The sequence below is a fragment of the Chiloscyllium plagiosum genome, chromosome 33, assembly GCF_004010195.1.
Source record: "Chiloscyllium plagiosum isolate BGI_BamShark_2017 chromosome 33, ASM401019v2, whole genome shotgun sequence".
In the NCBI taxonomy this organism is placed as follows: domain Eukaryota; kingdom Metazoa; phylum Chordata; class Chondrichthyes; order Orectolobiformes; family Hemiscylliidae; genus Chiloscyllium; species Chiloscyllium plagiosum.
Genome location: NC_057742.1, coordinates 17,928,744 through 17,941,847, shown reverse-complemented (window position 1 = coordinate 17,941,847; position 13,104 = coordinate 17,928,744). Strand labels below are relative to the sequence as shown.

Sequence of the window (13,104 nt, the reverse complement as noted above, 5' to 3'; positions counted from 1 at the left end):
CACCTCCGCTCCCTCACCACCAGACGCCTGGAGGAAGAACGCCTCATCTTCCGCCTCGGAACACTTCAACCCCAGGGCATCAATGTGGACTTCAACAGTTTCCTCATTTCCCCTTCCCCCACCTCATCTTAGTTTCAAACTTCCAGCCCACACTGTCCCCTTGACCTGTCTGGACTTGTCCGACCTGCCTAGCTCCTTTTCCACCTATCCACTCCACCCTCTCCTCCCTGACCTATCACCTTCATCTCCTCCCCCACTCACCTATTGTACTCTATGCTACTTTCACCCTCCTCTAGCTTATCTCTCCATGCTTCAGGCTCTCTGCCTTTATTCCTGATGAAGGGCTTTTGCCTGAAACGTCGATTTTGCTGCTCGTCTGATGCTGCCTGAATTGCTGTGCTCTTCCAGCACCACTGATCCAGACTATGTAAATATAGGCTGTTGTTTCTGCCAGCCTTTTCAAAAGATGCTGTTTAACTGCACACTGCCACGTGTGTCAGGGCATTCCTGACAAACTCTTTTAATTCATTCTACTCTCCTGCCATACAGAGATGGGTCAAATGCTTGTGTACCCTAAAGGGTCTGTCACCTTGCATGATCTGCTGTGCTTTCAACATGCAAAATGTTTCAACACACTCATCAATTCCCTATTAAATATGTTCACACAAATGTTAAAGATAAAAGATTATAATGTAATTTTTTTTATAAAACTATACAAGGTACATACCTTTCACTATTATATTAAAAGCGGGATACATCCACAGTTTGTAAAGAGGCCGAGCCATGTATAAATCCATCACCATGGTTAGTACCGTCCAGTCCAAATTACTAAATAGTCACACTGCTATGGTTTCTGTTTACCAGGACAGAGTAGACACTCCACTTTATCAATATCCAGTAAATGGAGATCAAGGTTAGCAATTGCCCTCAGGGGTATGGCTTGCATTTAATTGGGTGTAGTCTAGTTACAGAGCAGTAGTAACCTTGCTATCGAAGCTTGTCCAACCAGGACGACCCACCTATTGAAAACATTTGGCCGATAGGGTTATTTGTAACCATCTGGTCCCAAAAGAAATAAGTATGGTTAAAGTTTTACTGAGTGAGCCAGACTAGCTTGTGAACTAGGACCTGTACATTGTGGTACTCTGGGTCTGTTGGCACACGTAACATGTTTGCCATGGGGGGACTTAAATTAGTTCTGAACTAATTTGCCAGGCAAATCATCACACAGCCACCTTAATTCCAGAGACAGCTTCCCTTAGCTTCAACCTGAACCAGGAAAATAATCATTAGTTGGTCGTTCGATGACTCACAAGTTTGAATCCATCCCATTTAGACTGCAGATAATTGGTGCACAGGAGCAGCCTGGTAAGCAGCAATCAGGAGTTTTGAGTGATTTGACACCAACCTCCTCACAGGTAGATCTACAGTATCATAAATTACAGATCCTAATTCCTATGGTCAGAACCTATACCTCATGAAACAATGGAGATTAAGACTTCAATGGTAACTGCTTGTCTCTCTCTGTAGCCCAGTCACGATAGGCATTGAACCCATGACACAACAAAGCAATTTCTCCCAATGTCAAATCTCTTCATATGGTCGTTGTACCAAAACCCTCAGCTACATCATCAGCATTACCCTCCTGCACAATGGAAGAGTGTATATGAGCACATCAGCACCTTGCATTTTAGATGTCAAAGTCAATGTTGTATTCATTAAAGATTAATCATTATGAATTACTTTATCCATGTCATGAAAGGAACTTTGAGAAAGAGGCATGACCTCCATGTTACAGACTCCACTCTGATGACTGACCGCAGTAGGCAGACCCTTCTCGACTGCAGATATTTCTTGCTTTGCCACCTCACATTGGGGTTCAATATATCTCAAATTTGTTGAGGAAGCCCTTTCCATAGAGATAGCAACCACGAAGAACTGTCTCACTTGCTCCAATGTTAATGTGCAATATTATTTTGCTGCCATTGTCAATAAAACAGCTGCAAAGTGTCCTCTAGCTCATCATAACTACCAAAATCCACCGAGAATTATTATGAAACTGATTCTTCAGATTAGTTCACCTCCATTTCTTTTTAAAATTTAGCAGGAGTGCAGGTGGAAATAAAAAGTTCATTTATCAAATTGTACCCACACAATGGCACAAAGCACAGGAATACATGTGATAGAAACTGAACTTCACTCAGCAAGTTGCATTGTTGCCTCTGTAACAGAAACCCATTCTCATTCCAGAACTTGAACATACAATCGAGGCTGCTATCTCAGGGCAGTCTGAAGGCAGTGCCTTACTGTTCGATGTGTCATCCATGGCACAAGACCTCAATCCTCTTGGGCTGTTCCAGTAGTGTAGATGAATGTAAAATATTCCCACAGCACTGTCCACAGAGGGGATGTTGGTGCTTCTTTAATTCTGCATCTTGTGCATCCCTGATGTTAATCACTTCACCATTGATAGCTGTACCTTCAGTAGTGTAGGCCCTAATCTCTGGCAAACCCTTGCCACACTCTTCACTTCTCCCTCTTGCCTTCGTTTAAGACAAACTATTGACTATATGACCTAATGTTGCTTGGTGACATACTTCGTTTTACAATGCCCCTTAGAATGCTTTATTAAGTTGAAGACATAAATAAATATTGTTATTGTGTCAGGCCAGCATGTCTCTTGAAAAATACCATCAAAACAGAGATAAAACTCAGCTATTTATGACATCCCACTGCATATAACTGGTGACCAGATTGACCTCAAACAGTGGTTGGTCATCAAACTAATTCAGTGATTATAAAGTATCCTAGGATATAGTAGGCACAGTGATATTCGATAATATGGCAGGCTATTCTATAATTGCATGGTTTATTTTCCAATAATAAATAGCACTCATTATTTGTAAAACTTATTCTTTACAAATAAGTTTTGAAAAGTACTTGACTTTGGTATTTCACACATTAACAGCCAAGAACAGACAGGAATCCGAGAATAGCTCCTTCTGTTATTGGTGGAAGAACCTCATAGTGGAGAAATTAAAAGTGAAAGAGAAAAGGGTTCACACTAAATAAAGATTATTATTTTGCCGCGTAGTAGATTTCAAATCCAAAGCTCTTACCAACGTCAAACTCAAAACCTTTCTTAATAAAGGTGTGACAACATCCTCCAGCCTGGTCATGCTGTTCCAGCACCAGGACACGCTTGCCAGCTTTGGCCAATATTGCTGCTACTGAGAGCCCTCCAATTCCACTGCCAATCACAATGGCATCAAGGTTTTCTGGCACTTTATCTGCAGTAAAGCCTGAATAAGATCACAAAGACATATTAGAAACAAGGAAAGGTTAGGGGCCATCTACATTGTCCTCCAGTCAACTTAGACAGATTCCAAGTGACATGTTGGGCAGATACAACATAGCAAGGAATGTATTTTTTTAAAACATATGCTTGCTGGACCCATAGGGAGGTTGAGGATCCTTAGCAAAGGATGAAGAAAAAAAAATAAAACTCACAGTGTGGTTCTCATATCTCTATGTTCCTATGTCCCTCTTAGGAAATCTCAGTGTACCTTGTCAGAAATATGATAGTGGTATCAGTTCACAGGTGAAACAAACCTACTTTGGGGGAAGCAGCTGAAAGTCTAGTCTTTGAGATTTGGCTTAAGAACCTGAAAATTATATTATGTCAAATACTGGCAGAATCGCTGTATATTCATTGACCTAAAGAGGTTCAGAATAAACCCCAGTGTTGAGTTAATAAGGCTTGTTCCTAACATAACGGATTTGTGGCCCAAACAGTCGTGCCTGACACCTGACAAAATTGGACTATAGATTGCTTTTAAGGGAAGATACACACTAAGTCCTTTCTCCATTTGGAGGGACGGAGGCGTGGTTGTTTTAGTTGGAAATCACACAACACCAGGTTATAGTCCAACAGGTTTAATTGGAAGCACACTAGCTTCGGTGTTGTCTGATTTTTAACTTTGTACACCCCAGTCCAACACCGGCATCTCCAAATCATCGTTTTAGTTGAGTACTGTGCTTCCCAAACTGCTATTCATATACCTGGCTTAGGACACGACACAAATCTCTCAAACAAATTCAACTCAAGACTATTTGACCTTCCTAAGGAATTTCCGCGTTATAAAACACGACTGAACAGTTACAGCTGCATGAATGTGGACTTTGGACGGCTTTTCTAGTGCAACAATATATGAGACCTTTGTGGAGAAGTCGCTTCCTCGCTTCTGGATCAGTGACCAGAGGCTGCGGTGGTCTCCTCGTGTCTCCGGAGAAAGGGTTTACACTCGGGGAGGAGCGGCGGAAAACTTTATGGAAGATGAAATACACAACCAACAACAGCCCAACGTACAGCCACATCGTCCTCCCACTTGGCTCCGCTCACTGAAAGGGTAAAGCCTACTTCCTATTCCGTTTAAAGGATCTCTGGGCAATTAAAGGGAAAGTAATAGATTCTATTTCGTCGACTGCAGTCACAAACAAAACTAAAGTTTATGGGCAGAGGACTGGACAGACTTGGACTACATTGGACCACTTCAAGGAATGTTGTTTTAATATTGGGTTGTTTAAGTGTCTGAACAGAACTGGTATTGAGATTGAAATATGTAATCCTACAATATGTAGAATTTGTACTAGGATGTGGATGCAAGGAGAGACGCATTATTATATTTATAGCAGGAATTTGAGTTTTGTTTATCGGAGCAGTGAATGCTTTCGTGAGGGAAGCAAATCCACACATATAAATCAGAAAGGTTTTGAGGTCAGAGTGATCCTTACCCCAATGCAGAAGATCTGAGTTCAGGGCTGAGAGGTCTCAGCCCCAGTGGTGAGTCATAACGGTGAATAGTCATTAAATGTCCAAGATCTTGCTGTGAGGGGCAAAAGGGGGAGGGAAATCATGATTCATCCGAACAACAGCAAGTTACATTTTTATAGAATTTTTATCGAAATATGCAGAGCCTTCACAGGAGCGACAGAAAGCAACATTTGACCCTGACCAATACTAGAGTCGGACCAGTGCATCAAATTCTAGGGATATGGGGTAGGCCATTTCGGACTGAGATGAGGAGAAATTTCTCCACCTAGAGAGTGATAAGCCTATGTAATTTTCTGTCACAAGGAAGGGGTGAGCTGTAGTACTTGGGGCTGAAGGGATCAAAGGGAATAGGGAGAAAGCATTAGCAGGATACCGAATTGAATAATCCGCCATCATCATATTGAATGGCAGAGCGGTTACAAAGGTCTGAATGACCTCCTCCTCCTCCTGCCTAGCATGTTTCTGCACTAAAATGCCAGGAAGTAGGTAAGTATGCTCAAAAGATAGATATTGCAAAGCAGGGGGAAAAGACATTCAAGTCACTGCACAAAAATCAAACATGAATATTGGATTAAAGGGAAGACATGAATCATCAAATCTCAAACAAAAAATTTCAAAAATGCACGGCATGAAATTTCTTTTGAAAGAATGAGAATTCACACTTGGAATCCTTTTCCGGTAGATAGATTGCTCAGCAGCAAAGGTCGCTTATGAAAAGCCCATTTACCTTTCTATCCCTGACGTTTTCAATTGTCTTTTTTAATGTGTGACAAGTGGGTAATTACTGTAATAGGGTTCTTGTGACACAATTGTAGTGTTCCCTACCTCTGGGACAAGACTTCATGTGTTCAAGTCTCACCTGCTCCGGTGCTGTGTAATATCACCTCTGAGCAGCTTGATTAAAAAATATCTAATTATTGTAATCTGCACAAAAATCACTGCAATGCCGTCACTGAAGTCTTCAACAGCACAGCCTCTGAAGGATCTGAGCATCGCTGACAGAAACTCAGCATTTTGATCTTAAACTGTGCATGGACATCTGCCAGAGGCACAGTGTTAGTATCCTGACATGTGAGCCAGAGGCCTGGTTCAAGCCCTACCTGCTCCAGACTTAGGAGATATATCATAGGTGTGCTATTAATACATCTGAACAGATTGATTAAAAATACCTATATAAACCAGAGGTTACCATCACCTTCAATTTTTAATAACACTAAGTCCCACTAAGGAATTGAGGGCTATGGGGAGCGTGCGGGTAAGTGGAATTGAAACACCCATCAGCCATGATTAAATGGCAGAGTGGACTCGATGGGCCGAATGGCCTTTCTTCCACTCCGATATGTTATGATCTTATTAGTTGCAACCTGAAAATTTGAGGCAAAGGTGTTTTAAATGGTAATGAATAGAGATTGAAGCACTGAAAAAACAGAATGGCAAAGGAATGCAACAAAATGGATCACTCTCTCAGAGAATCGACACAATGCATCAGTCCACGTTGTTTTTTCCAGCTGAAATTGGATGTAAATATTCTTGTGCAGTCTATTTTGAGATAGGGGATTCTATTTTCTTTAAAATTTAAGTTTCTTTTTCCCTTTTGGATGTTGCTACTGTATTTTACATTAAGTTCTGTTATTAAATTTCCAGTTAAAAGGTTTTGATAAAAATACTTGATCTCTGCCTGCTACCTTAATTGAGTGCATGATATTACTCATTAATTAATTTGCAGAAGGTAATTTAATGCATGATATTGGAAACCTGGCTCTCTTCTTAAGTATGTAAAAAGATAATTGTGTAGAGGCATGAAAGTCTACTGGGAATAAATGCATTCAGGTTAGATAGTGTGCAAGACATTTCAGAGTTATTTCACAGAATAGAGACTTTCTGTAAGGTTATGCTGGGCCTGACCACACTGCATTTAGTGACAATATCCACATTTTTCAAACTGCTTTGACCTATCAGCAGCTCTGGCACATTAGCATTGCTTCATAGTTCATTAATGCCTTTTAATGTGAGAAACTTAATATGGACGAAAGATTCCACATTCTGAAGTGAGGTAATGAATTGAATTAATGATCATATGGGAAGAAAAGTAATACCCAACCTCAACTTTTTAAATAATAATACAATATTACACAGCAGTCTCTCAATGCATTTTGATGAATATTCATTCAAGTATAACATTATTGAAAAAACAGAAATATTTTGGCAGATGGCAAACCAGTTAATTAGTGAACCAGTGTTTGCTAATATTCAAATGACACATGCAGTCACTGACAGAAAACTATTTCTTTGAGAAGGGGTAATCCTCTCACAACACTTAAATATTGGCAACCCAATGGTTAAATGGGTTAAATACTGGTGTGGCAGAGTGATAAATTATAAACCAGGAAGGTTTCAAATTGCAGACATTGTGAAGCTAACTGCTCTCAGGTGGTGCATGTGTAGAGATTTTGCAGATGGTAAAGGAGATCCATTAAAGTCGATTGTTATCCAGAGATGTCTGCTGGAGAGTGAACTGACTAATCAGGTTCTGCTAATGCTCCCCATGGTTAGAAGATACAGAAAAAGGAGCCTTGCAGACAAGGTACCATTTAAGTGCATTGTCTGTCAGACTCTAGCCCAAAGTGTACTGGCCTGGATTTTCCACTTGCCAGACAGTTGTTATTCCAGTATATATGGGAGTTGTACAAGGGATTTCTGGAATTTCCCTCATACCATGGTCTGAAAGAATTGCCTGAGAAATTGAATTTTCATTTGGACAATTCATTTCTGCTTGGAAACTTCTAAAGTTTTCATCTAAATCTGAAACTTCTGATAAAATTAAGTAGAACAGTTGGAAAGTTGGACCGGTAAATACGTAGTCTAATGCTTCAGCAGCTATTAAACTGACCCTATACTTTCCTCACACACACTCAACTACATATCCTTGAGACCACCTACACCACCTCCAGGGACCCGACAACCCCTTTCTTCAACTTGCATGATGTAAGCCCAGCCACCCTACAGCTGGACAGAACCGAAAACCCTACCCTTTGCCAGACCGGACACAAGCCTCCTCTCTAACCCTTGCTGGACCTGACCTCATCTTGCCAGACCTTCACCCACCCACACCCCATTGCTGGATCCATCTTGATTTTTGTCAAAATGTAATGAAAATGCAGTGTGCGTGAGAAACAGTTAGGTTAAACATATATTTCCAAGTGTGTTGGATATATACAATGAATGCCACCTTTGTGGTTTTAAAATCTCATCCTCTTTCTTTTCCTAACCCTACACCTCAGTGCAGCACTGAGTTGCATAGTTGATGGGGAGGCAGCCTGTTGAATGCTCTACCCTGTTGCATGAGATGACTTCTGATGGTCTGTAGCCTTAATGGCTCTGGCCTCCTGAGGGTCTTCTCCACGGATCCAGGGAACCCGTGAAGAGTCCTGGAACAAAGTCCCTTGGCTGCCCGTCCAGGGCTGTCTTCCTTGTCAATGCACAGTGGGATCTGTGATGATGCTGTTTCTTTAACAAGGTTATGCTGTCCATGGCTTTTTTTTTTCAGAGAGATTGAAAAGTAGTGGTTCTGAAAGGTCTGGCTTTTGGTGGGTTTTAGGGCCAATTTGATTATAGCTAACGGATACCGCCTTGGGAAAAAGGCTTTCAAGTTAAAAAACACTTCCACAGTGAAAGGGGAGTGGCCAGTTCTCCCAGCTCAGCTTTTCTCTGGCTTGATTTGATTTTTGGCAGTTAGGCAGTTTGAGGCTGCTGGTCCAAGAAACAGCTACGTGGAACAGAGTGTTCCCTGCTGCCACCTCTCACTCTGACCTCTCTCCTGTAAGGCCCTGTGTTTGATTTTACCTTTTGTGCAAGTCAGAGTACATACCCAGCCTCTGACTGTCCTTTTGGACCTGATGCTCCAAGGCAGTCACCAACCTTTTTGTGAAGGTAGTCAAAATCTGACAAGGTGCAACCGTCAGTACCTTCGCTTTTCACTGTCTCTGTCAGACACTCCTACTCCCTGATTCAGCATCTCCATTTCATAGAATCTCTACAGTGTGGAAACAGGCCATTAGGCCCAACAAGTCCACACTTACCCTCCTAAGAGTAACTCAACCAGACCCATTCCCCAACATTTACCCATGACTAATGTATCTAAACTACACATACCTGATCACTATGGGCAATTTAGCATGGCCAATTCACCTAACCTGCACATCCTTGGATTGTGGGATGAAACCGGAACACCCAAAGGGTACCCATACAGACACAGAAGAATGTGCAAACTAGACAGTCCATTGGAAGCTGGAATTGAACCCAGGTCCCTGGCGCTGTGAGACAGCAGTGCTAACCACTGAGCCACTGTGTCCATTTGATTCCATATGGCTGAGATCTATCATCCAGATGGGTCACAGAATGGTTCTCATCCAACTGACAGAGTCCAGGACTGACACATCCTCTGTCAGCTGCGGGCATTTTTCTATGAAGTAAATGCTTACTGGACCCTGACCCTTAACCTGAGACTGTCTCTGCACTGGTGGAAAATGCAGGACAAGACTGTCACTGTGCTTCCTACAGTCATAGAGTTATCCAGCACAGAAACAGGCCCTTTGATCCAACTCATCTGTGCCAACCAGACGTCCCACTCTGACCTAGTTCCGTTTGCCAGCATTTGGCCTATATCCCTCTAAACCCTTCCTGCTCCTCCATCCATCCAGATGCCTTTTAAATGTCATAATTGTACCAGCCTCCACCACTTCTCTGACAGCTTGTTCTATCCACACACCACCAAATGGGTGAAAAAGGTACCCCTTGGGTCCTTTTTAAATCTTTCCTCTCTTGCCTTAAACCTATGGCTTCTAGTTTTGAACTCTGTCATCCTAGGAAAAAGACCCCATCATGCCCCTCTTGACTCTATAAATCTCTATATGGTCACCCCTTAGAGTCCAATGCTCTCAGGAATAAAGCCCCAGCTCATCCAGCCTCTTCCTATCACTCAAAGCCTCCTATCCTGGCAACATCCTTCTATGTCATTTCTGAACCCTCTCACCTTTAACAACATCCTTCCTAAAGAAGGGTGACCAGAATTGAAAGCAGTACTCTAAAAGAGGGATCTCTGGTGATTCTGAGTCATCATTCCTGGATTGATGCTCATGGTGGAATTGTAGGAAGGCTATCTCTTCCTCATAATTTGCCTTTCTATGATAACCTGCTGCAAAGGGCTGACAGGCCTCAGTTTCAGCTGTGTACTGAATGTATGGAAGCCCCTTCATTCTATGGATGATGACCAGTTGCAGAACCATGCATATGTCAAATACTTATTGAGAAGGGCTCGGGACAGCAGTAGGCCAACACGCTCTTAAACTGGTTATGCACCTATTAGGATGATATTCAACCATCCTATCTGTTGTCTGTTTGCGGGAGGCTATTCATAATAGACAGCAGCAATCAAAGATGGAATGAGTAGTCTCAGACATAAGAATCCCAAACCCCTTTGAAAAGAAGGATAGACCCAGACTTAACCCGTTCTATTGGAGATACTGGAGTTTCACAGCCATCAAATGAAGTTGACCTGGTCTGGTGATGACAAATGGACATACAGGAGCAATGCCTAAAACACCAATGAGCAAAGGGATCATGCATAATCATTGGCTAATTCTTTATGGTCACTGTCTTCAGTGCCATGAGTGAAGGATGTGCTATGCCTGCCAAAGTTATGAGCAAGTAACCATGACAAAGGTTACAGCTTCTGACAAAATCCCAGACGTGTGAGCCAGAATTGAGCTTTGGGATTGAGAAACTTTCTTTTTTGATGAAGGATTGATATAGCATAATTTAATCAAAAAGCAAAAAGTATAAACGATTTGCTACTGTCCTCACACTCTTCCCTTGCTTGATGCCCTTATGAGTGTTACTCTGCTGTGACTATAAAATGCCATATACCTTGGTGGAGTGCATCAGATCATTCATGCAGACTTGTTCTGAAGGCGGCTCTACGGACACTAACTCTGGCTGTGACCTTTGACCAGGCTATCTTGATCAGGCAGGAGGGTCACCTGCTGCTGTTCCTGCTAAACAACAACTCCTGCCTTTCACTTTGGTGTACTTCCATATTTGGCACTTTGTGTCACTTAGAGATGCCCAGTATTTGTCTACAGTCAAAAAAACTGCAGCTGCTGGAATCCAAAGTAGACAGGCAGGAGTTTGGAAGAACACAGCAACCAAGGCAGCATCAGGACGCGCAGAAGTTGACAGAACGTGAAAGGTTACACCTGACGTCTGTACCTCCTGATGTTGCCTGGCTTTCTGTGTTCTTCCAGCCTCCTGCCTGCATACAGTATTTGTTTACAGCAGACACCTCAAGGTGCTGGGACAGTTCCACCAATGTTGACTGTGCAAGATCCTGCGAATCCATTGGGAAGAAAGACGCACCAACACCAGTGTCCTCGATCAGGCCAACATCCCCAGCATTGAGGCACTGACCACCCTTGATTGGCTCTGAAGGACTGGATATGTTGTCTGCATGACTGACACAAGACTCCCCAAGCAGGTGCTCTACTCCTGGCTTCAACGGCAGGCGAGCCCCAGGTGGGACAGAGGAAGCATTTCAGGGATATCCTCAAGGCCTCACTGGTGAAGTGCAGCATTCCCACACACACTGGGGCAGCACGGTGGCTCAGTGGTTAGCACTGCTGCCTCATAGCACCAGGGACCCGGGTTCGATTCCAGCCTTGGGCGACTGTCTTCGTGGAGTTTGCACGTACTCCCCATGTCTGCGTGGGTTTCCTTCGGGTGCTCCAGTTTCCTCCCACAATCCAAAGATGTGCAGGTCAGGTGAATTGGCCATGCTAAATTGCCCATAGTGTTAGGTGCATTAGTCAGAGGGAAATGGGTCTGAGTGGGTTACTCTTCAGAGGGTCGGTGTGGACTTGTTGGATTGAAGGGCTTGTTTCCATACTGTAGGGAATTGAATGTAAACCTGGGAATCATTGGCCCAAGAGCATCCAAAGTGGAGGAGGAATACCTGGCAAGGTGTTGAGCACCTCGAAACTTGCTACCTGAAGACAGCAAAAGGAGTGAGTTGCCTCAGCTACCCATTCCTGTGACCACTGCCTGCCCCAAGTGTAACCAAACCTGTAGCAGCTGCATTTGTCTGTACAGTCACCCACAGACTCACCCGGAGGGTGCTGAGGACATAAGACTGACCACAGTTGTGATTTAGCTTCTGTTAATTTGCTGTTGTTGACTTCTCAACTTTGAGATGAGAGCTCAAAGAGCCTTGGTAATCCTGGTGCTGACTTCAATGTCAAGGGACAGGATGCTGGTTTGGATCTGAGGTATTCAAAACCATCGTCTGAGGCTTACAGTGTTGGTGGAAAGTCAATTGTCTATGTCATGGCTCACGAAGTTGATCTCCCTGAAACTTTTCATGAAAACTAATTTAGAAAAAGTCTGCAAACAGAATTTTGAAACTCAGAGAAGACAAAGAAATCATAGAGTTTCTGGCTTTATCTGAGGAGGTGAAGTCATGAAACCTGCACAATTTTAATTTTCATCACTCAGGAGTTGCTCATTCTGACAGATTGCTTCAATGTTTAATTTGTTGAGTAACATGGACATGGGTGATTAATAATGGGACCTAAATTATCTAATTATTGTTACAGCTATTGTACCTGACATGGGTACAGCTACTGTACCCAAATGGTAATAAAACAATGATTGCAGCCAACGCAAACATGTTATGTCTCATGGTCAGAATGCTGTATATCTTTAAGAGACATACTTATGATGTAGTTACTGTATCATAGCATGTGACCTCCAAGGTATAAAGGTCTGAGATACTATCTTACGTGATCACTTGAAGCATGACACCTTATGGAAAGCATACTGCTCTTTCATTATCCAATGTTAGCTTAATGTTAGCCAAAACACTAATGTGCCTGTGAATGTAATATTTGTCTACATTACTGAGCTGTAATAAATGTTTGTTGGATACTTCAAAAGCAAGCTGCGATTCATGCCTAGTTTCTCAAGATGTGAGGAAACTCCTAATCATTGTCGCTCAGTATCTTGTTGTAGTCAACATGCAAATCACATGCCACGTCTTTGTTCTGTTCAGTTAACATTTCAAATATTTTAAATAATGTCAGATTTGAAAACATTATGGTTTCATATAATATTAAATGTTTTTTGTCATTTTTTTATCTGGTGTATTAGAAAGAAGTGCAGAATGTAACCATTTTCAAATAGAACTTCTGACAACTTTTCTGAGTCCTCAGGTGCAACCT

General features: G+C 42.4%; 1 protein-coding gene across 1 annotated transcript in view; it reads right to left on the bottom strand.

Annotated features, from left to right (window-relative positions):
* The window catches only part of LOC122539900 (all-trans-retinol 13,14-reductase-like), a 33,358-nt gene extending 28,914 nt beyond the window's left edge, over positions 1-4,444 (bottom strand). The window contains exons 1-2 of the mRNA XM_043675057.1: positions 4,218-4,444; positions 3,120-3,302 (exon numbers count right to left, since the gene is read on the bottom strand). Coding sequence (XP_043530992.1) covers positions 3,120-3,302; positions 4,218-4,377 — 343 coding nt within the window. The 5' untranslated portion in view covers positions 4,378-4,444. The remainder of the gene's footprint in view (positions 1-3,119; positions 3,303-4,217) is intronic.
* Between the last annotated feature and the right edge of the window lie 8,660 nt (positions 4,445-13,104).